The sequence below is a fragment of the Euprymna scolopes genome, chromosome 18 (genome assembly GCF_053919585.1).
Source record: "Euprymna scolopes isolate OS-2025 chromosome 18, ASM5391958v1, whole genome shotgun sequence".
Classification (NCBI taxonomy): domain Eukaryota; kingdom Metazoa; phylum Mollusca; class Cephalopoda; order Sepiida; family Sepiolidae; genus Euprymna; species Euprymna scolopes.
The window spans coordinates 113,102,126-113,126,426 of NC_136499.1; the positions used below are offsets into that span (position 1 = coordinate 113,102,126).

At 34.7% G+C, this 24,301-nt stretch overlaps 1 protein-coding gene across 1 annotated transcript in view; it reads right to left on the reverse strand.

The window, feature by feature from the left end:
* The window catches only part of LOC145297772 (uncharacterized), a 482,067-nt gene that overhangs the window by 327,071 nt on the left and 130,695 nt on the right, over nucleotides 1–24,301 (reverse strand). Inside the window, exons 17-21 of the mRNA XM_080144017.1 lie at nucleotides 23,643–23,771; nucleotides 12,339–12,530; nucleotides 8,448–8,627; nucleotides 4,376–4,543; nucleotides 1–125 (exon numbers count right to left, since the gene is read on the reverse strand). The exon at nucleotides 1–125 is cut by the window's left edge and continues 64 nt beyond it. Of these exons, the coding sequence (XP_080000143.1) occupies nucleotides 1–125; nucleotides 4,376–4,543; nucleotides 8,448–8,627; nucleotides 12,339–12,530; nucleotides 23,643–23,771 (794 nt within the window). The remainder of the gene's footprint in view (nucleotides 126–4,375; nucleotides 4,544–8,447; nucleotides 8,628–12,338; nucleotides 12,531–23,642; nucleotides 23,772–24,301) is intronic.

Here is a 24,301-nt window from a genome sequence, read left to right on the forward strand (position 1 = left end):
ACTGGTGTTCCCTTTGTATTTATACAGATCAGAGCACTTCACCTCGTACTCACTTCCGTACGTTGTGTTGGTGATGTCAATTTTCAAGGCACCAGGAATGGGTTTCGGCTGACCACAGTCAATTTCTGAATTCAAAAGACATTTTCTTGTTAAATAGTTAAGCATCAAGCAAAGAAAAAAAAATCCCATAATTATTTTGAATCTTTGTTATTGTTGTGTTGTGTCCACCCTACGGATAATAATGAACTCTTCCACTTATTATAAAGACCAGAAGAATATTTGGCACTTCTACATTACAAGGACGGTGCAATTTTTTGTACGTTTTACAAAGAATCGCCAGGTGGCGCTTCTCCCCATTCAAATTGTTTATTAATTAAAAAGTTAAAACTATAATATACTGTTGACCCTTGAACAGGTGCCATAAAAATAATTAAAACTATATTTTGTTATAGTGACAATTTTATTTTAATTCAAAAAATGTTTCAGAAAAAAAATCCAACGTTGCTTTAATTCGGAAAATGTTTCATTTAAATTATTAAATTGTTTGGTAAAAATCCAATTTTAATTTAATTCAAAAATGTTTTAGGGAAAAAAATCCAACGTTGCTTTAATTGGAAAATGTTTCATTTAAATTATTAAATTGTTTGGTAAAAATCCAATTTTAATTTAATTCAAAAAATGTTTCAGAAAAAAAATCCAACGTTGCTTTAATTCGGAAAATGTTTCATTTAAATTATTAAATTGTCTGGAAAAAATCCAATTTTAATTTAATTAAAAAATGTTTTAGGGAAAAAAATCCAACGTTGTTTTAATTCAAAAATTGTTTTATGAAAATTATTATTATCTTATATATTGATACATTTTATACAATAAATGTTTTACAATTATATATTGATACATTTTAAACAATAAATGTTTTACGATTATATATTGATACATTTTTATTCAATAAATGTTTTACAATTATATATTGATACATTTTTATACAATAAATGTTTTACAATTATATATTGATACATTTTTATACAATAAATGTTTTACAATTATATATTGATACATTTTTATACAATAAATGTTTTACAATTATATATTGATACATTTTTATACAATAAAAGTTTTACAATTATATATTGATACATTTTTATGCAATAAATGTTTTTACAATTATATATTGATACATTTTTATGCAATAAATGTTTTTACAATTATATATTGATACATTTTTATACAATAAATGTTATACGATTATATATTGTTACATTTTATACAATAAATGTTTTACAATTATACATTGATACATTTTTATACAATAAATGTTTTGGTTTTCAAATATTTTTGTGTCTGGGGGGAAAAAATCTTGTTTGTTATTTATTTGCCTTGTTATTTGAACAAGAGGAAATTGGAGTTATCGCCCCCTAACAATGGCGTCGTCCGTGCAATGCGGAAGTGCCGAATATATTGCTAATAAATATTTAGTACAAGTTATACAGAAGTCGTTCACACATAGCAGTCGGACTGACGTATAACCACACTCTTTATTCACTTTTCTATTCAATATATTTTGTTATCACTAAATAGGAAGTTGTGTCTTTTTTTCGGACACAACAGTTATATAACATGAAAAGTCAACTTCTCAAAATCGAAACAGAGCCGAATCAAGACAGCAGATTTTCCACACATGAAAGAGGCTACACCATTTTAGAGATAGTTTTATAGAAATAAAAGAAAGTCCCATGCCTCAACGTTGCCCGGGTGAAATCTAACATATTTATTTATTTTTGACTGGGGAGAGCTGAAGAGTCGCTGCTTTTCAAGGCCTGAAGGCCACTCAAGGATAAGGGTTGACGAGTGTCAGTTGGCCAGTGAGAACACATCACAATTATCAGTAATGTTAAAAATTGGGTAGTGCTTGTTTATTTAAGAGGACGGCACAACAAAAATTTGTTTACATTAGATTTGAAAATAAACATATTACAGCTAGCTGGGAAGCAGCCCAGCGGTATTGTGTTCCACAGGCGGGTAGTTCTAAGAAACAAACTTTGTTCATGGAATTTACGTTTAGTTTTACACACAGATAGATAATAAGGTAAATTGTTAGCAGTTGTTGTGGATAGACGAGTGTCTGCTGTGAATGTTCTACTGAGGAAAACATAGATAGAAGCTCAGTCGAGCACCTGCCATGAAAGTAGCGATAGAGTAAAGATAAACTCGCAACGTTACTTCTATCCAAAAGACTGAGTAGAATACAGAAAACGGCTTCGCTCACTAGATTTCAAAGTCGACTTTGAACCCTGTCAAGGCATGATATGATACTTGTGACAGTGCCCACCCTCGATGTTAATAAAAATATGGAGTAGAGATAGACTCGCTACGTCTCTTGTTAATTAAAAATAATTTGCTATAAAAAGAAATTTGAGAAAAGAAAAAAAAAACAAGTGAAGCATGCATGGTGCCCTGTGAATGCACAGTGAACGATGCATAAAAAATATGACTAAGTTCAGCATTTGCTCCCTCCTCCATTTAGCGCCAAAAGTCCCCAGAGTATGTCAAATCCTGGTGAAAATGAACAAATGGTGTAGTTTTAGGCCTTAACATATGTAAATTTGAGTTCTGCTCCATGCAAAAAGAAAGAAATGTATAAGTCCATCGTTTGCCGCCCCCTCACCCCATTGTGCCCCAAAAGTCCCCAAGGCCTTAACATATTTAAATTTGAGTTCAGCACCATGCAAAACTGCTAAATAGACACACACAGAAATATTTGGACAAATATGGTAAAATAGTCCCAAAAATGGAGTGGTATTATTAGCTCTAAAAGAGACCCTGGGGAACACCCAAGAGTTATTGCAAAGTATAGACAAATGAAATTATATAGTAATCAGTTAGTTACAACTTTTCAGAAAGTTTTATAAAAATCCAAGGCACCAATTTTTTATAATAAGCACAAAAGTATCAATTTTAGCTACGTTGATACCTTGCTACAGGACACAGGATTGGAAAGTGTTTAGGATCTACAAACTGTCATGCGAGATCGAGAGAACTGGAGAAGTCGTGTAGATTCGGTTGTTGGTTGGTTGCTTTTGTTTTACGGCATATCAACCCTTTTCGGGTTATTTAATGCCGAATCCAAAGACCTTGGAGAAAAAATTTTTAATAGAATATATTTGTTGTTTTCAAGTCGGTTTCTATTTAACCCATAGTTGGAACCCTAACAGGTACTACCACTCCAGGTCAGAGTGGACCTGGGAGCAATGTTAATTAAAGGGTGGCTCCACACACCCCAAAGCCCGCAAGCTGGGCCCTCACCACTGGATATAGTTTAAGGACATATCCAGGACCCCCATTCAGAGACTTTTACCCTCTGCAGGGAGGCAGTCGGTGTATTCTAATGCCCCACCGACAGGGCCGTAGATTCGGTTGTGAAGCATCCTTAAGGACGACAGAGAGAGAAAGAGAGTGAGAGAGAGAGAGAGAGAGAGAGAGAGAGAGAGAGTTTCCAATGGACTCCAAAACGACTGAACTTTCACTCAAATATACTTTATGTGTCTGAGAGTGTTTGCAAACAGACTTTGTATCAGAATGCCTTCGATAAGTATCGAAAAATCGCTGTTCATAAAAAATCCAATTAAAGAAGGAACAGTCCGATTTTGACCAAAGTTAACACTCCTATACAGCCTTACATCACAATTTTATCTGAGAAGTTTTATCAGGATACAAGCAGAAGAGCCTGGTATATAAAATCAACAGTCGATTCTTTGATAAGACAGGGGCACATTCGAAATGAATGTTTCTGTTTATAGCACAATTGAACCATGAAACTGAACTTTTGCATTTTAAACTTTAATTCAAGTAACCACACAAGTAGAAAAGCCCTGCATATGAAATCAACAATAAGTTCTTTGATATGAAAGTTTCTGAGTACAATTAAACCATGATACTTGACTTTTGCATTTTAAACTTTAATTTAAGACATTATACAAAAATAATTTTATAAAATCAACAGTACGTTCTCTACAGTGCAATGTAGACTACAATTTATTATGGAATAAGTGACTGAAGGGAGGCATGTGATGCTTCCTCCTGGTGCACCGCGATGAGTCCCTAACTAAAGCAGGCAAGTGGTAAGTCCTCAACTGAAAGAACAGGCAATTAATCGATTTGATTTAAAAAAAAATGGTTGGTTTCACTGATTTCGATAACAATTCAATCCCGGGCAGCGGCAGGCCTCACTGCTAGTATGTTATATCAAAGAACAGAGAAGAACATCGACTTTAGACGGTTTTATAAAATGACCGAAATCTGTTTTATAAAAATATTAAAACAAACCGAAATCAATTATATGAGAAATATAACACAACACTATGAAAATAACACTTACCTTCGCACTCAGACGAGTCCCCAAGCAACTTGTAGGAATCAGTGATCGGATCATAAAGACACTGTCGTTGGCGATACTCCTTCGGTTTGCCTCGAACTTCACAAGTGAAATTATAAAAATCCTTATACGGCACAGCGGGGTTCCCATCGGGGGCTGCACATGTGATGGCTACAGGATAAAAACAAACACATTAGTTTTGCAGAAATACGTAGAAATGGTTCTTAATGATATCATCTGTTTTTATTTAACGTAAAGCAAATATCGTTGCTTTTTTGTGTTTGTTTTTTTCCCATGGAAATCACCACTCATCAAGGCCCGGAGGTCACTCCCGGATAAAGGTTATTGCGTGCACAGTAATCAATGGGATAATATCGTAGTAATCGTTAGTAATGGAGATTTGATAAATTGGATTACTTAAGGGGCGGTTTATCAGAAATTTGTTTATGTTGGACTTGAAGATATCCACTTTGTAGTCAGGTGGGAAACAGGCAAACGGAAGAGAGTTCCACAGACATGCAGTTCTAAGATATTGTAAATAAAAAAAAATGGAGCACTGTCAAGTAGTCGTCAGTTTATATAAAAGCATTGTAAATATCATTTATTAAGTTGAGAAGAAAATTCTTGTGGAATTTTTAATTTTGATTTCAAATTATGTATTTTCATATATATATATATATATATATATATATATATATATATATATATATATATATATATATATAAATTAAATTGTAATTCAATGAATTTCAAAAAACTCTCATTGAAATGAAATGAATTGGTTGAGTTTCATATCAAAGAATTTTTATTATTCTAAGCATGACAAAGAATGTTTTAGAAAGTTTATCTCCTTAACCTATAGGGTTTCGATGTCTACCATCTCATCAGAGGAGTGAAAATATTAGCAAATAGTTATAAAGGTATGCACCCTATTTGCTAAAGTCAGTGAGACATGGAAAGTCAAAGTGAAAATAATGCATTTATCAGAAGTCCTTCTTTGCCATGCTTAGAATAATAAAAATTCTTTGATATAAAACTCAACCAATTCATTTCATTTCAATGAGAGTTTTTTGAAATTCATTGAATTACAATTTAATTTATTTGCTCTATCTTGCATATCGAGCAATTCTTGTTTAGATGGGATAACTTATAGAATATTACTGCCAGTAATATTTTGTAAACCAACAATCTCACGTTTACATAACCACTGATTGTTAAATAAAAACTATTCCGAAGTATATATATATATATATATATATATATATATATATATATATATATATATATATATATATATATATATAAAATTTATATATATATATATATATATACGTTGAAGTTTGAAAAGCCGAGAGCAATGTGGAAAGGCTGGAACAGCAAAAAGAAAGGAAGGAAAAAAGCAAACTAACAAATAGACGGGTATGCTCGAGTATAAATGTGTCTAATTATTCATTCATTTATCAATAACTAGCGAGGGGTACCCGGCGTTGCCCGGGTGTTTTTCAGGGTATGTGAAAAAATCCCGAAAATGTGAAAAAAACAGGTGCCCGTGAAAAAAAAAACGAAGCCTTCACGACGCGCAGTTGGAAAATAGTAAAGTGTTAAAAAAACAGGTGCGCGTTTTTGATTGACGTGACGGCGATAGGTATTCAGCAGTAAGCATTTAGTGCGGGACAGTTTTGAATGAGGTGAATAAATCGGTTTGTTTAAAACCCGCTCCCTGTTTATTAGGAGGAGCGAAATGAAAGCTACAGTCTGATATGACGAAGTCGACATTGAACAAACGTTACTTAGCTCTCTTGTGGAATTTTTAAGAATTTAAGAATGTGGAATTTTTTAAAAAAAGCGAAACTCAACTCTAATCACAGGCTTTCGGCCTGTGATTAGAGTTGAGTTTCGCTTTTTTTTATACCGAAAACCGAATGTAACGCGTGCCGATGCGGGAAATGTGGAATAATTAACGTTTTAAAGTCAATAAAATTAAATAGATAGGCGAGCTCCGTGGTTAAGTGTGAGATATTACAATTTATAGATGATATAAAAAGTTTTAAGAAGTTGTGAACCGAGCAAGCGCTTCTCTGAAAGAAGCCTTTTGTGGACATCGAGGAAAAGCGTACATACATACATACATACATACATACATACATACATACATACATACATTTTCGCTTTTATATATATAGATTAGACCAAATTTTTTCTACTCGAACATGCCTGTCTATTTCTTTGTTTGTTTTTCTTTCCTTTCTTTTTGCTGTTCCAGTCTTTTCACATTGCTCTCGGCTTTTCAAACTTCCATGTATTTCTTTACCAGCAATGTTTCAAGTAAACTATTATTTACTTATATATATATATATATATATATATATATATATATATATATATATATATATATATATCATGTAATTTTTATCTTTAAAACAAAAAGTTTATATATATACACACACAGAGACACAAACACATATATATAAGAACAAGTAGTTAATAAAACATGTTAAAAAACAGTGTTTTTTAACATGTTTTATTAACTACTTGTTCTTATTATAAGCTCTATTTCCTATTTGGTTTTATCGAGCTTTTACATCTGGTTGAGATTACTTTATAGATATTAACTCTTCAATATTTATGATATACTTTAGTTTTGCCATCTTGGATTATTTTAGTAAAATTAACTGTAATTCGTATTTCATATATATATATATATATATATATATATATATATATATATATATAAACTTTTTGTTTTAAAGTTCCTTTAAATATAAAAATCATATGATGGCAAGTCTATGGAACCCAGTGGCCATAACCTTTTTCTTCTTGTTCTCTCTTCCGTAAACATATCATGAACTCATGTGTCAGTGATCTTTTAGACGTGTGGCATGTAGTGCCATTTTGTTGGAAAAAGAATTGCATTTTGTCTTGTGGTGTCAGTTGGTCGGTAAGAGAATGCTTAGAGATCGGGCTACATTTAAGTGGGCCGCTTAATCTGAAAAAAAAATGATTAAAGAAAGATTAGAAAGATTGGGCTACTTTTAAGTGGGCCACCCTATTTAATTATAAATTACAAGTAATATATATAAGTTTACAAACTGGATAATTCTGTAAACTCTTCTTCTACTTCTGGTAGTAATAATAAAATAATAAATATTTATAACTACCAGTAAAACTGAAATCGATAGATTATACCCAACAATTTTATTTTTTTACGTTTGAGAAAATTCATGTACATTTAACGGGAAAAATAAAACCTTTATAATTGAATACTTTCGAGGTTTATGAAGAATCGGAATCGATAATTGTATCGGAATCGGGAATTTAGTACTTAATCGGTAATTGTATCAGAATCGGGAAAAATATTGGAATCGTCCCATCCGTAATATATATATACATATATAAATTCACAAATTTTTAAAGTTTTCAAATTGAATAATTATGTAAACTGAAAGGTAGTATGAATATAAATAATTATATTTATAGGACAATCATAGCCAGATTAACGAGCTCAATATTTTAAATAGAGCAGTAATAGAGCCTGGACTTCATTTAGAATATCTTTTTAACGTAGACGTTTGTGCATTATTACCAACTTTTATACAAATATGACTTCTCCCATAATTTGTAGTTTTCAATTTATGTGCTAACCAGCAAAAGTATATCTTACTTATTAATATTATTTTGCTAACTACTTTCCTCTGAGGATAAGAGCCATTCTTTGAAAGCCCATGTTATAAGGGAAATGTTAAATTTTTATCTTGTATTCCTTGTCGTTGGAAAGTCAGTAAATAGAGACGCAGAGGATTTTCTGTTTCTATTTCAAACGTTATAATAAAATATTTTTAGCGTTGTGAACAAAAGAAAATATTTTAACACAATCAGTATTATTTTACTAATATTATTTTACTAATATTATTTTACTAATGGTAAAGCTAGATATGAACAACAAAACGCACGGAAGGAAACTTATTATGACTTGATGTCAGGTTTATTTTATATTAATTAATGTTATATTTTGTTTTTGGGTTCATATTTAATTATTTTTTTGATTTTTTGTTTGTTTGTTTGTTTGTTTTCTTACCTGTGCAAGTCGGAAGATTAGTTGACCAGGCGCCATTTTGCAAACAGACGGCACTTTTTCCCCCGGTTAATTCGAATCCAATGTTGCAAGAAAAATAAAAAGTGTCTCCAAAATGGCTGAACTTCCGTTGCGGTTGAATGTTGCCATTTGCCAGATTTCCGATTTTTGGACACAGAACCGCTGAAATAGAAAATTACAACTTTTTTTTTTTTTTTTTTTAAATTATTATCATCATCATCATCATCATCATCATTATTATTACATTTTTTATTTGTATTTTTAAAAAATTATTATCGTTAATAATAAGGTAAATTTTTACCTGGTTTCTATTTTGACATTTTACTTTAAAATGACGACTTTTAAAGGTTTTCGGTCATGCTGAAAACAGATACTGCATTTAAAATTTCTGCAGATAAATAGTTTTCCGGATATTAAGCAATGTCTTTTCTTATGTTATTTCTGGTGGCCATTTTGATATACATGCGCTTGCGCATAGTTCTTCGGTGTTGCATTTGCGTGCACCAAAATGGCCACCAGAAATATCATAAACGACATTGCTTAATATCCGGAAACCTACTGTGATATTCGTTTTCAGCATACCCTAAAACCTCTACAAGTCGCCATTTTAAAGGAAAATGTTAAGGTGGAAACCAGGTAAAAATGCACAAATAATAATAATAATAATAATCTAATATATAAAAGGCACTATATCTGTCTGTCTGTCTCCATATTTTCAAACTCTATCTCTTCTGAAACTAAAAGACGCAGAGCGGCGCTAGAAGCCTCAAATGATTGGATTTTTTAAGGACCGTTCTGTTATGGGTCTTTAACTGGTTAAAAAAGATTTTAAGAGGCCAAAAAGGGGGTCAAAATGGAAAAAAATCGTTAAACATTTTGTAAATTAATCTTAGTTTATTTTTAATATTTAATGAACATATATGCGTGTCACGTTGGTACAGTGGTAACGTCACCAGATTTGAGTGATACGGTTGTGATTTCGGTTTCAATTCTAGCTGATGGCACCCAAGTATTTTTTTTTTACTTTGGAAATCACGACTTTATAATAATATATACGAAATCTGGACAAATTAAAATATCATATTTAAGCGTATTTTACAACCGTGCAAAGCCCTAATAATAATAATAATGATAATAATGAAGAAGAAGAAAACCAGCACAATTTTTATTAAATGTCGAAATGGGATTGAGTCATTTTGTTTTATATGATTATTTACTTATTATTATTATTATTATTATTATTATTATTATTATTATTATTATTATTATTATGACTTTCTCTGAGAGTTCATTGGATGAATTTCGACGCCTCCGTTCAGTCTCGAAAGACAAAGGAAGCCCTTTGTAAGGGCAGCTACGCATGTAATTGTGAGGCAAGGGTTGCGCAATGTCCAACCACACCTCTCCTGAATCGGCACTGTTTGAGTCCAGTGGCAAGGGGCAGTCCAGGACGATAGGAAACAATGCCGAGATAAGCGGAGAGCACATACAGCACCTGGAAGTCCTAAATGTTCACCCATCTGGTATTGGCCATGCTCATCATTGCTTAACTTCGGTGATCTGACGGGAACCGGTGTGTCAACGTGATGAGTAACGAAATGAAAATCATGTAAAAATCGAATGGAATTGATGTAATCAATAAACGAAGAATTAAGAATTGCTTATTTCTTTCTTTATTCGATGAGGAAAGAAAGAAAAAAAAAAGGACCGTTTATTACGTCATGATAGACATTCCACGCGAAATCTCGACAATTTCTCGAATGAAAATCGCATTAATGTTATAAACCGAGTTAAAACCCTCTGAAATTGCAATCGCGTCGCTTACAACCAAAATAATAGGGTAGACTGGACTTTCAAACCTTGGTTCGGCAATTCATCTGTGAGAAGAAAAACTTTAAAATAATATTTTCTTTCTCTGCTGATGCCGGCATTGTTTCCAGTCGACTTCTTACCAATAGGCTCAAACTAAGCCAGATTAGGAGATGTGCAGCTAGGGATGGTGCAACCCGTGTATCACTATAGATTCTTCCTGCAAGCAAGAGGCCATCCATTGTTTCTCGAGACTGAAAGGATATAGGTTTTATTTGAAATTTTCGGACTACTGTTCTCGTCTTGAGTATCATTTTGACATGTTTCGTCGATGTAACATGCGACCTTCTTCAGGTGTATCTTGTCGAACTCGGAAACGTTTTTGTTGATTTCAGGAATTTGGACGGATTTTCTAATGGAATCTTTTTATTCACATTACATTATCATGTAACACTATTTTGATTTTCTTCATCTCCCACATCCCTGTTAACTCTCTGGTTAGTTTTGTGTATTTTCTTTGTTTCTCCTTTTCTCTCATACTCACCCTGTGGTCAGATTTGACAGGATTTTTATTTCTTGTTAATTATTACGACATCTAGTCTTCTTGCTTGGATGGGTTTGTCCGTCTGTATGTCCATTTCCCATATGATTTTGTGGTTCTCGTTTTCGAGTAATGTTGCGGGCTTATGCTTGTATTATTATTATTATTATTATTATTATTATTATTATTATTATTATTATAGGGGCATACTGGCATAAGTATGTGTTCCTACTGACATAAGAATAATAAAAAAAACATATATGCAAAGAACTTCTATATTTAAAACTATCAACAATGGATAGGACTATTATACGTGTGTATAATAAATAAAAGCGACTTTTTTTTAATAGACATAAAAATGGCGAAATAGGGGTCGTCAGCAGGTTCCACAAGCTATTGGAATAGAACGCTGTATTATAAAAATAACGAATTGGAGAAGAAAGGGTGGGGGCCAATTACTTTTCAAAGGCAGCGTAAAAATATTTAAATGATATATTTATATATATTTATATGAAGCATGCATGGTCCCCCGTGAGTGTACAGTGAACGATGCATAAAAAATATGACTAAGTTCAGCATTTGCCCCTCCCCATTCAGCCCCAAAAGTCACCAGGGGACGTCAAATCCTGGTGAAAATGAACAAACGGTGCAGTTTTAGACCTTAATATATGTAAATTTGAATTCTGCGCTATGCAAAAAAAGAAATGTATAAGTCCATCATTTGCCGCTCCCTCCCCCCATTTAGCCCCAAAAGTCCCCAAGGCCTTAACATATTTTAAATTTGAGTTCAGCACCATGCAAAACTGCTTAATAGACATACACAGAAAACTTTGTACAAATATGGTAAAATAGTCCAAAAAAATGGAGTGTTTTTATTAGCCCTAAAAGAGCCCCTGGGGTACACGCAAGAGTTATCGCAAAGTATAGACAAACAAAATTATATAGAAATCAGTTAGTTACAATTTTTCAGAAAGTTTTATAAACATCCAAGGCATCATTTTTTTTTAATAAGCACAAAAGTGTCAATTTTAACCATTTTAACCCGAAAGGCACCCCTAGGAGACCAGAGTTTTTCTGGAAAATCCGTTCTGTTAATTTTTTACACATATCATGTTTAATGCTTGTGCAAAATTTCAAAAAAACATTCCAAGACGTAGTTATTGAGAAAAGTGCGAACAGACGAACGGACAAGAGTGAATTTATAGGTCCAGCCTCCTTTTGTTGGGAGACCAAAAACATGTTCACATTCTATATTTAGGAAATATATTTGTTTAAAAATATTCTCTACAATCCAGACCGCACGTGCCGACAATTTAAGAACCTAAGGGAAATTTCCTCAAGATCTATCTGTTTGTCGACTATTTATAAAGGAAAGATATCCCGTTCCGAGACATCGTTTCCAAACACCACCTGTTCTTACACTTATTTTGAAAAAAAACAAAACATGTTCACATTCTACGTCTGGAAAAGTATACTCACATATTTCATTTTTATGTTCAAAATAAACCGTTTGAAATACTTACGGACGCAGGAGTGGTTTAAGTAAAATACGTTTCCAAATGATGTTCCACTCTCTCCAATCGGGATCGAAAAATTCATGGTATTGTCAGAAGTATATAAGACGAATCCATTCTTGCAAGCGCATTTGTAGCTTCCCGGGTTGTTTACACATATTTGTTCACAGTTGCCTTTATTGGTCGCGCATTCATCGATATCTAAATAGAAAACAAAAGGAGAAAAACAAAAACTGAATTAATTCAATATAAGCTCATAACTTGGGACCTTACTTAAGCAACGTGTTAATGCTGACCCCAACTGGAACAAAGTGTTAGTGGTGACCCTAACTGGGATAACATGTTAGTGATAATCCCACCTGGGACCACGTGTTAATGGTAACCCCAAGTGAGACAACATATTAATGGTGACCCCAACTGAGACAAAATGTTAATAGTGACCGCCAACGGGACAATATGTTAATAGTGACCTCCAACTGGGACAACGTGTAAATGGTCATCCCAACCGGGACAACATTTTAATGGTGCCCTCAACTGGGACAATGTGTGAATCATGAACCCAATTGGCACAACATGTTAATGGTGACCCCAACTGGGGTAACATGTTTATGGTGACTCCCAGCTGGGAGAACTATTAATGGTGACCAAACGGGGACAATGTGTTAATAGTTGGTCCAAACTGGGGCAACTTGTTAATGGCGCATCTAATTAGGACAACATGTTAATGGTGACTCCAATTGGGACGGTGTGTTGATAGTAACCCCAACTGTGACAACGTGTTAATGGTGATGCCCAACTGGGACAATGTCCTTATAGTGAGACAACATGTAAACTGTGACCCTGACTTCTACAATTGTTACAGAGAGAGAGAGAGAGAGAGAGAGAGAGAGAGAGAGAGAGAGAGAGAGGTGAGTAAACGTGGAGTGTAGACACGTTTACCAGAATCGAAGGTCAGCTGACCAGATTACGTATATGTGACGTGTTCAGGTTGGCTAGATCTGTGAGATTTGATTTGGGCTTTGAAGAAGACGGACGGTTTTTCCGTTGTCTCCCCCTCTTAACTGGGGAGGGGGAGACGAACGCTGACGTGTGTAGAAGAAGAACCCACACAAGTCGATTTCACTTCCACCTCCTGCAGGACCTCTGGGGAAAGTGAAATAAAAACTATAAAACCCATTCATCGTCTTGGAGTGATAAATCTTCATCAAACAGGTATCAAGTCTCCCTCCGGGGTGAGAAATTCCCAGATGGTCCAATATCGAAGAAGCAGAGGTAGGTTCTGAAAATACATGTCACACACACGATTCCCTTTATGATAATCAAACACACAACCTTTATATTAGAGACAATCATACGCACACGGAATCCTTTTTTTGTTATACACGAAACGTAAACGATGCCCCTTTATGAAGAACCCTATGTAACACAATGTGTTAATGGTGACCTTAATTGGGACAGCATGTTAATTGTTAACCTAACTGGGACAACATGTTAATGGTGATCCCCAACTGGGACAATGTATTAATCGTGGCCCCCAACTGGAACAACGTGTTACTGGTGACCTCTTACTGGGCAATGTGCTAATGGTGACCTCAGCTGGGAAAACGTTTTAATAGTCAACCCCAACTGGGAGAATATGTTAATGGCCACCTGAACTGGGATAACATGTTAATGCTGATGCCAACTGGGAGCATGTGTTAATGGTGATTCCAACTGGAACAACATTTTGATTGTGACCCACAACTGGGACAATATGTTAATGGTGGTTTTGCCGATGAATCCAAGGCCAAATCGGAAGTTGCAAACGTCAAAATTAAGCATAGTCAATCCAATGGTGACGATGACTTTTAAAATATCAGAGAAAATAGCGACCCCTTGAGAGTGAAAGAATGAATGTTTTTGGCCAATTTTTCGTGTGGATCCGTCGTGTGTATGGAAAGTTTTTGCGAGACACACACACACACACACACACACACACACACACACACACACACACACACACATGCACGCACATTTTGCGTTTTATATATTAGACTAGCTGGAGTGCCCGGCTTTGCCCGGGTGCTTAGGTGGTGTAGTAAGGGGGGGGTGGAAATCAAAACAACAGTAGCAGGGTTCCTGGCGTTGCCTGGATGTGTAGGTAGTCTAGTAAGGACCCCTGAGGCGGTCAAAATAACAGTAGCAGAGGTGCCTAGGTATGTGTAGGTATGTAGTAAGGAACCCCAGGGGAGGTGTAAAAAAATAGGCATAGTAGTGGGGAGAGGGAATCAAAACAGGCAGAGATGTAAAAAAAAAAAGTGGTAGTAGGCAGGCAAGCTCGAACCTGTAATGCAAAGGAGGAGAAAAAAGACCTCCATCGCCCGACCGGAAGTTGAGAACATTGAAATTAAGGCTAGTCAATCGAAAAGAGAATTAATGTTTTTGGCCAAATTTTCGATATTTGTCGTCCAAAGGATGAAAGTTTAAAACAATACTGATTTGGTCATGTTCCGATGTGTCTGTCGGAAGTTTTTGGTAAACATAAAAATATACCCACACACATTTTGCCTTTTATATAATAGAGTAGCGGGGGTGCCCGGCGTTGTCCGGGTGTTTGGAGGTGTAAAAGAAAAAAAAGTTTTGGTAGGCAGGTAGGCTTGAACCCGAAGGCTTGAGACGAAGGCAGAAAAGAAAGTGGGACACATTACCACGAGGCTAAGAGGGCAGAGAATTGAGAATGGGAGAAATTAAATGGTTCAAAAAGCAGGTGCTTAAACGAATGTCAATGTCTGCTTTTCTGGGTCAAACCTCATGCCATGAAAAAATGAAATCGCAGCACGAATTTTGTAACCTAAAAGTCACTAAATTAAAAAAAAAGATAGAGACGCCCTCCTTTTGTAAATCGGAGATATTTTAATCTAGGGAGTATATAAAAGTTGTGAGAATTAGTGACCCCCCCCCCGAAAAAAGCCTTTACCGGACATACACAAAAAAACATGTACACACATTTCTGCTTTTATATAATAGATAACAGGTGATGAAGCTAGTTCTCTGAAAAGTATTGACATTAATGATTTACTACACAATAAATTCATGTTTCGTTTCAGAATTTTTGAGATGAGGATTAGTTATTGTCCTATTTGGATTCTTTGGACTACTGTTCTCATCTTGAGTGTCATTTTTCACAACGTTTCGGTTGATATAACTTCCGGCCTTCTTCAGGTGTATCTTGTTGAACGCGGGAATGCTTCTGTCGAACTTGGGAATTTGGACGGAATTTCGGGTGGAACCCTTTATTTACTTCACGGAGGTTGTATGCTCTTGTTCTGTCAGCCATTACTAAGGACCTCTATCCAGTCATAGCTAATGGAACAAGAGAATACTACTTCCATGAAGTAAATAAAGAGTTCCGTTTGAAATTCTGTCCAAATTCAATAGAAACATTCCTGAGTTTGACAAGATACTTGTAAAACAGGCACAGAGATACAACGTGTTTTGACAAGCTTCTGGGTTTGACCTTTACTCCTGATCTGAAATGGAACACGTACATCAAGTCTGTTGCCAAGGTCGCTAGAAAGATGGTGGCATCCTTCTACCGCTCCAGAAGATATCTCACTACTGATGCAATTCTCTATCTATATAAAAGCCAAGTACGTCCAAGGATGGAATACTGTTGCCATATCTGGGCAGGAGCTGCTAAAAACAGCCTATCCTGCCTTGACAGAGTACAAAATAGACTTTGTGGCTTAGTGGGGGATGCCCTTTTCTCTACCCTGCAACCTCTCTCCCACAGAAGAGACCTTGCGAGCCTATCCTTGTTTTATCGTTATTTCCATGGCAGGTGCTCGTCTGAACTCCAATCTCTGGTCCCCTCTCGCCAATCTTTCACGAAAAACACCCGTCTAGCTGAATCCACTGTGAAAAATTTCCCCCACTCTATATCTGTGCCTAAATCAAAACGCGGATTCCATGAACAAAGCTTCTTTCTTAGAACTGCACGCCTGTGGAACTCTGTTCTGTCTGCCTGCTTCCCACCGGACTACAACTTGGATGTCTTCAAGTCCAATGTTAACAAATTCCTAATGAACCACCCCTTAAGTAAACACTTCATCAAATCTCCACACTAACGTAATGTACTTGCAATAACCCTTATCCCTGAGTGGCTTGATAAGTTGTGATCATTGTGTAAAAAAAAAAAAAAAATTTTGGCGATGGGACAGGCGTTGGAGCTTAGTTGACAAAGTGGAACATATTAGAGTGAAGACTCTTTTTTGAACCCTATCCAAAAAGGAGAGACTTGTGGTAGATACACTAGCTCAGTTGTGGCAACAATACTCCATGCATAGGTAAATAGTGGCTTTGTAGTGGTATGGGATACTCTCAGGTGTGAGTAGTCTTCTAGCATGATAGAGGGAAGCCACCTTGGCAGATGTAAAACGTTTACTAGCGTAGTAGAAGAAGCCCATCTTCTTTGCGGCAGACTTGGCAGTATCTTCACTGTAGTTGTTTCAATTCATGTTACGTGTGAATGGTGGACTCTCTAGAAGAGTACTATTAACCATGGAAATCTGTGGTTAAGAAGGTTTCTTATGATTGGTAAAAGGAAAGATGCTTTGTCTTAGTAGCATTAATTGTTACCATCCATTGGTGTGCCCATTTCCCTACAGACAGGAGGTTATTTTCTAAGGATTCAGACGTTGTGTTGGATACATTTGCATTCGGGTAACCCACATGTTGAGAATAGAACCCAATAGCTTTAGCAAATGTATCCATCTCGGACACAATTGCATCAGGAATGGCGTTTATGAAAATCTGGAATAATAAAAGTCCAATGATTGATTCTTTGGGCAAACCCACATTGACATGCTTTTGTTTAGCTGTACGGCCATTGAAGGCAACCTAGAACTTTTGTTGGACCAAGAGGGGTCTAATTATGGTAAATAATCGCCCAGTATATATATTTTTAAAGCTTTCTTATCAGTTTATTCAAGCTGAGGATGGGACAGCCAACCAGATGTCAAACATTCACCCACTAACTCTAATATTCCAACCGAGAGATTTTTTAAAGATTCTGACTGTCCCTTTAAGTGCGATTGTTTGAATCTCTCTTGCACTTGGTTCACCGGGTATATTTGCCATATAGTTTTTGAAATTATTTATCATGAGTCCGGTTGCTCCTATAATTACTGGAATGATAGAAATCTTCCTAAGATTCCAATTTCTTTTCACGCCATACATAAGACATTGGTATTTGGTTAGCTTTTTGCTTTCAGCTCTGTTTGATCCAGCATCATTGAGGACACTAACTTCTACTAAGGTTGCTTCTTTCTTCTTCTTGTTCCATATCACTATGTTGGGTTTTACGGTTTCATTTTCTAGGTACGTAGCTGTAGGAATTGCGTAGTCATAATGGATGGTGTACAACTTATTTCCAACTGTTCTTTCCGGTATATGGTCCCAAGACTTACTGCTGCATTCGATATTCAACTTTAGTGTATCGTTACGTGCGTTCAGAGATATCCACAATAGGAAGTGCTTGTCTCAATTCATAATGTTCCTATTTACTTGCCTACCCACGAGGGCAGAGCTAGACACAAGATCAGTTTTTAATGTGGGGGAAATCCCGCTCCCCAAAAAGGGGCAGTCTGGATAGGAACAAAAAAAGGATTTCTCCACTTGACTGAGGAGAGGAAAGGTGAAGTGTAGAGTCAGAACAGATACTACATGTTGTTCCTATTCAAAAAATTAAGCATTAATGAAGTGGTGGATTAGTGCTAGATCCATTATCTCGATTACACGTATTGATTAGAGTTTTGATTCCATCATTTGTAGGGCATACAATTCTGGCCTCTTGCCCAAGATCAGGCCACGTTCTTGGCCTTTTGGTCAGATCAAAGTGTAGTATCTGTTCCGACAGATGCTGCAAGCTATGACTAGCAAAGACCAGATGTGGGGGTAACCCCACATGCCTGACCTTTAACCAGCTCCCATTTCCCACCTCTCGGGAGCTGGTCCCCTTTTTCCCTTCCCCCTCCCTTCACTCCTCACATTAAAAACCGGCCTTGTGCCTAATTTGCTCGGTGGGGGAGCAAATAAATACCATCTGTTCCGACAGATGCTGCAAGCTATGACTAGCTATGACTAGCAAAGACCAGATGTGGGGGCAACCCCACATGCCTGACCTTTAACCAGCTCCCATTTCCCACCTCTCGGGAGCTGGTCCCCTCTTTCCCTTCCCCCTCCCTTCACTCCTCACATTAAAAATTGGCCTTGTGCCTAATTTGCTCGGTGGGGGAGCAAATAAATACCATCTGTTCCGACAGATGCTGCACTTAAGATAATTTGTACCAGTCAATGGAGGGGAAACCCTCTATACTGGGACAATTATTATTTTTGGTAACCAGAGTGCCCCCTTTTTGCCTACTTTTAGGGGAGCTGGTTTTTACCTCACATTAAAAACGGCCTTGTGCTTAATTTGCTCAGTGGGGGAGCAAATAAATACCATCTGTTCTGCAGATGCTGCACTTAAGATAATTTGTACCAGTCAATGGAGAGGAAACCCTATATACTGGGACAATTATTATTTTTGGTAACCAGAGTGCCCCCTTTTTGCCTACTTTTAGGGGAGCTGGTTTTACCCCACATTAAAAACGGCCTTGTGCCTAATTTGCTTTTGTGGGGAAGCAAATAAATACATCAAAGTGTAGTATCTGTTCTTCAGATGCGGCACTTTCATTTCTCGTTCTCTTTCAGTGGAGGAGAAATTCTTCACGACTGAGACAATTTTTATTTTTGTACCTTTTCTCCACATTAAAAACGACCCTGGTGTCTAACTCTGTCCTGTGGGGAGGCATTGTAAATAGGTACAATCAACGGTGACATAGCTAGAGTAAACCTGGAGTGGTCTAGGGCGGTTTGCTCACCCGGTCACCCGGAGAGGGCTGCTCAACTGTCACCCCACTGACATTGTGTCACACCTCCTTTGCTGTCACCCGGACCGTCCTCCTTAGGTACGACAGACACTTCATATAATATATATATATATATATATATATATATATATATATATATATATATATATATATATATAAATTTTAAGGGGATTAGAACAACAGTCTAAAGAGCAGAGTTTATTTTAATGTATTAGTAAATTCAATAATACAATTAAAATAAAAGAAAACAGTGTTCGTTGTAATGTAGATCTATAATAAGCTCGATAGGCATATATGTCCTACAGCTATTCTAATAATGGGTAAGATGATTGATAATTTATAATTAAAATTAAAAATTAAAAATCGGTTTCACAAAGATGAACAAACAAAATCAATAAATTGTACGATCGTTTTGGAAACGATGTTTTTATTGAGACAGGCGTCTTGGACAATAATTTCATCATTTGATTTTATAAAACAAAGTCTCCTCATCAGCGCAAAGAGTGAGTGGAGATTTAAAGACACCAAAAATAAAACTAGCATTTTTTTTTAAGTAAGGCAGATCTATCTGGAAAATATTTAAAATATAAAGAAAAAGTTACTTATTTTCATGTTGACAAACGAAGATACAATAAAATAAAATCGGGTGGAAAAATATGGTCAAGAGGGGATATCTTTAATATTACTAATAAAAAAATATACCTTTTAATGGTCCGCCTTTTAAAACTCGTAAATATGCATTAATTGGGGCGTTAAATGTAGTTTATGAATGATTGAAAATGTTGATATATACAAACTTCAAAGGAAACGCTAATAAAATAATACTATCATTTTAAAATCGTTGGAAACGCTATATTTGAATTTATCTGAAATAATTCAATTATAAAGGGAGATAACTGCCATTTTTGAAAAATGATACTCAAATATAAGAATAAAGAAAACTTTTATTGTTCAAAGGGAGATAACCACTAATTACTTATAAATTAGTTATTTTTTTATATAATGTTTTAAAGATAGTAATATTAATAAAATCAATAATAATAATAATACCATGAATCTTTTTGGTAATAATTAAATAATAATATTATTTCTAATAGTAACTATAATATTTATAGAACTAATATTAATAATAATAACATATACATTCTAAGTGAAATAGATAATAAAATAAAAAAGAAAATAATGGTAAAATATCAAATTAGATAATAATAATAATAATAATAATAATAATAATAATAATAATAATAATAATAATAATAATGATAAAACTATAATAATAGTTATTAAGTTATACATTATAAATTTTAAAATATATTAGTAATAAGAAAATTTTATGATTCATGGTGGCTTAAATTTGTCGAACCTAAAGCAACGTTTATGAATGCATCCCGTACGAATTTCGTCTTTTAAGTTTAAAGAGAATGGATTTAGTGTTATTATATTTTCAAATATTAAGGGCTTCATATCTACAACGTGCGCAGAATTTGTCCCCCGGCATATATGCTTTATAAGATCTTATTATTTTTGATTTTAATTATAAATTATCAATCATTTTACTCAATACTATATATATATATATATATATATATATATATATATATATATATATATATATATATATATATATAGTAATTTATAAAATATATATGGCGACTAAGCTACACTGAATATTCTGCATTTAATCCAACTATAGGATTCGTCAGGCTTATGCGCGAATTCTGTGGTTGTATCTTGTTTTTATATATGTTGAGGATTTCTAGTTAGCCAGTCAGCTTTCTAGTATCCACCGCGCCCCTTCCTATCAGCCAATGGGCATGCATTTTATCAAACAAAGGATCTGTTTTAGAACTAGGTTAGTGGTTTTAGGTAGACGTTCTCCTTTTTCTTTTAATTTTTGTATATATACATATACCTATGTGTACACACATACATGCACATATATATACACATATATATACATATATGTGTGTGATCGTTTATGTATATTCATGTTTATTTAATTTATTTATTTGTTTGTTTTCTATTGTTATTGTTAGTTTTAAAGCTATTTTGTATCGCTATCCTAGAGTAAGTTTTATTTTGTGAACACAGTTGTTTGCTATTTCTCGCCTACAGTTTCATAGATTTTGAGGTTCTTTAAAGTACAGGAAAGAAAATTTTTCATGGAGGCATAATTTACATGGGTCGTCTAAGTGTCTGCATGTGGTAGCTTGTCTCATTATTTTCCATTCGACTACCGGCGTATATTAAATTTATGTGAATAAATGAAGTAGTTATATATATATATATATATATATATATATATATATATATATATATATATATATATATATATATATAACCACTCAATTCCTTTTCCAATTATTTTTCACAGTTAAAAAAATAAAATGAGTGTCATCAAATGATTTCAAAATAATTCGTTTAGCGTTTTTTTGAATTCAATTCCTAATTTAAAAAAAAATGTTAAATACTTTAGAAAAGATTAAAAACGTAAAAACTTTACATAATATATGATGAATAAATCCTATTTTTAGACTATTTTCGCACCTTAGCCTGGCTGAAAGATTTTGTTGGGGGTGATATCGCGTAACCCGTCTTTGGCTGTGACCTGAGGCGGACCGCCCCCCTCCCGCTCCCATCTAATTACGCCACTGACAATCAGTAACTTTTGTGCACGTAAAAAATGTTTAATAAATATTTAAATAAAATCTTTTTTAAAATACTTGATAATAATAATAATATTAATAATGATAATAACAAAAAATACCCCCCCCCCAAAAAAGGGGCAACACAAACAAACAAAGGGCAGGTAACGTCCTCACCACTTAGGTAATCGAAACAATTAAATACAGCAGAGTTTCATCCGAGAAAAGTTTTATTTGATCTTGGTATAAGGTTTTGTTTTTGATTTCATCCGTGGACTGACATATAATATAGATATTCAAATGTAATTTTCCTAATAGTTTTATCTGATATTCTCAATTGAGTCTAGGTCGCCATCTTAGATTTCATTCTTCTTCATAGCTGATATCTTTCTTGGGATGAATGGATGAACTGCTGACCACGGATGATGATGATGATGATGATGATGATGTCAACTATTCATGAGATTAATTCATACATTTTAAAAAGAATTAACGGCCGATTTTGTCTGCGGCTTCATGATTTCTTACAACCTTACATCTTTCCAATTTTGTAATGACTGGATTCCATTGCATGGAGTAATTTAATTGCTTGGTTAAAGGGGTGATAAAAATTGCCCAACAGACCAACGTACATGTTTTCAACTGATGCATGATAGATCGACGTACAGACATTTTTTTTTTACAAAAACTGAATATCAACATCGCAAATAAGATACACCCATTCAATCTGTGTAGTGAAATGCTATTTAAACCTGAAGTGGATCGATGTACAACAGATTTCGAAATCATGTGATGATATATCCGTTAAAAAAACATGAACAAACAAAAAACAAAAAAACAAGCCGAGCATGCGGGATCCCCCTCCACGAGTGAAGAATTTACTTTTACCACGACTAATGTTTGTGCAAAATTAAAAAAAAATTCATTTATTACAGTCGTAACACGAATTTATATTTACAGCACGATATGCACACGTTAGCGTAGCCGCTATATTGTCCATTCTTCTGGAACTCTCTAGTCTTTTTCTTTTCATCTATATAAGGGCAATAACTCTTACTTCCTTTATTAGAGTTATTTCCCCTTTAGCTTTGGATCGGTATGGCAGCATCGTTATTGAGAAAAGCGCAAACAAATGAACAGACGAACAATTTTGGGACAATTTTACTCCTATGTAAAGGTGCAACCAGATTTATCCCGAAAAATCCGTTCTGGCAAAAATTTTCTTTCATCATGACTAATGTTTCTGTAAAAATTTTTTTTAAAATCCAAGGTGTGTCTATTGAGAAAAATGCGAACAAATAGACAGATAAACGGATGAACGTGAATGAATTACTATCCAATCCCTCCTTTGTCGGGGGACCAAAAAATAACCAAACATAAAATCTGAAATCGTTTTCATTCTTCTTTGTAGCTGACATCTTCCTTAGGATGAATGGATGAACTGCTGGCCATAGACGATGATGTCAACTATTTATAGGAAAAATTTATAGATTATATAAAACATTTACGACCGGTTTGTCTGTTGGTTCATAATCTCCTACAACCTTACACGCTCCATTCTTCTTTCTAGTTTTGCAATGATATGTGGACTTCCTCAAGGTCATCGTACTTACTGCACTTTTGTTTTGAGTACCGCCAACTCACTATCTAAGAATCCCCTTTCTCTAACATATGATATTGTTTGACCAATCAGAGACTATCAGCCTCCTTCCATTTCTTTTCTCCCCAGCTTACTGTCTATCATTAGTTATTCTTACCTGTGCACGTCACTTTGTCGGCCTCCATTTGGAAACCCTTTTCACATTCACAATAGTAGGAACCCACTGTATTAATACAGATTTGAGCACAGTTGTTCGAATTAGGTGGCGACTTGCATTCATCAATATCTGTAAGAAAAAGAAAGAATTTGTTGTTTTAGTTTAAAAACAAAAACAAAAACAAAAACAAAATAAACATCGATAATATTGTAATGGCGTTATATTGATATTAATGCGTACTCTTCGTCTTCGGAAGTGCCGTCAGTAAGTTTGCAGATTTTTTTGACACAGGTATTTAAAATTATCGTCGACTCATGAAAATTCAGTATATCATTGTTATACATCTTATGAGATGACTGAAAAAATTTTATCATTCCAGGATCAAAACAAGAACTGGAGTACGCCCTACTAAACCTGATAGCTGATGAATTTCAAAAATACAACTTGGACGTGAAGACACTTTAGAAGACCGATATGCAATAAAATTATGCTTTAAACTTGAAAAAAAATGCCACAGAAACGTATGGAACGCTTCAAACTGCTTTTGAACCATGTTGCATGAATCGAGCATCAGTTTGTGAGTGGCATAAGAGATTAAAGGAAGGCAGGGAGTCTGTGAGGGATGATGAGAGGTGTGGAAGGAGTAAGGAAGTTAGAAC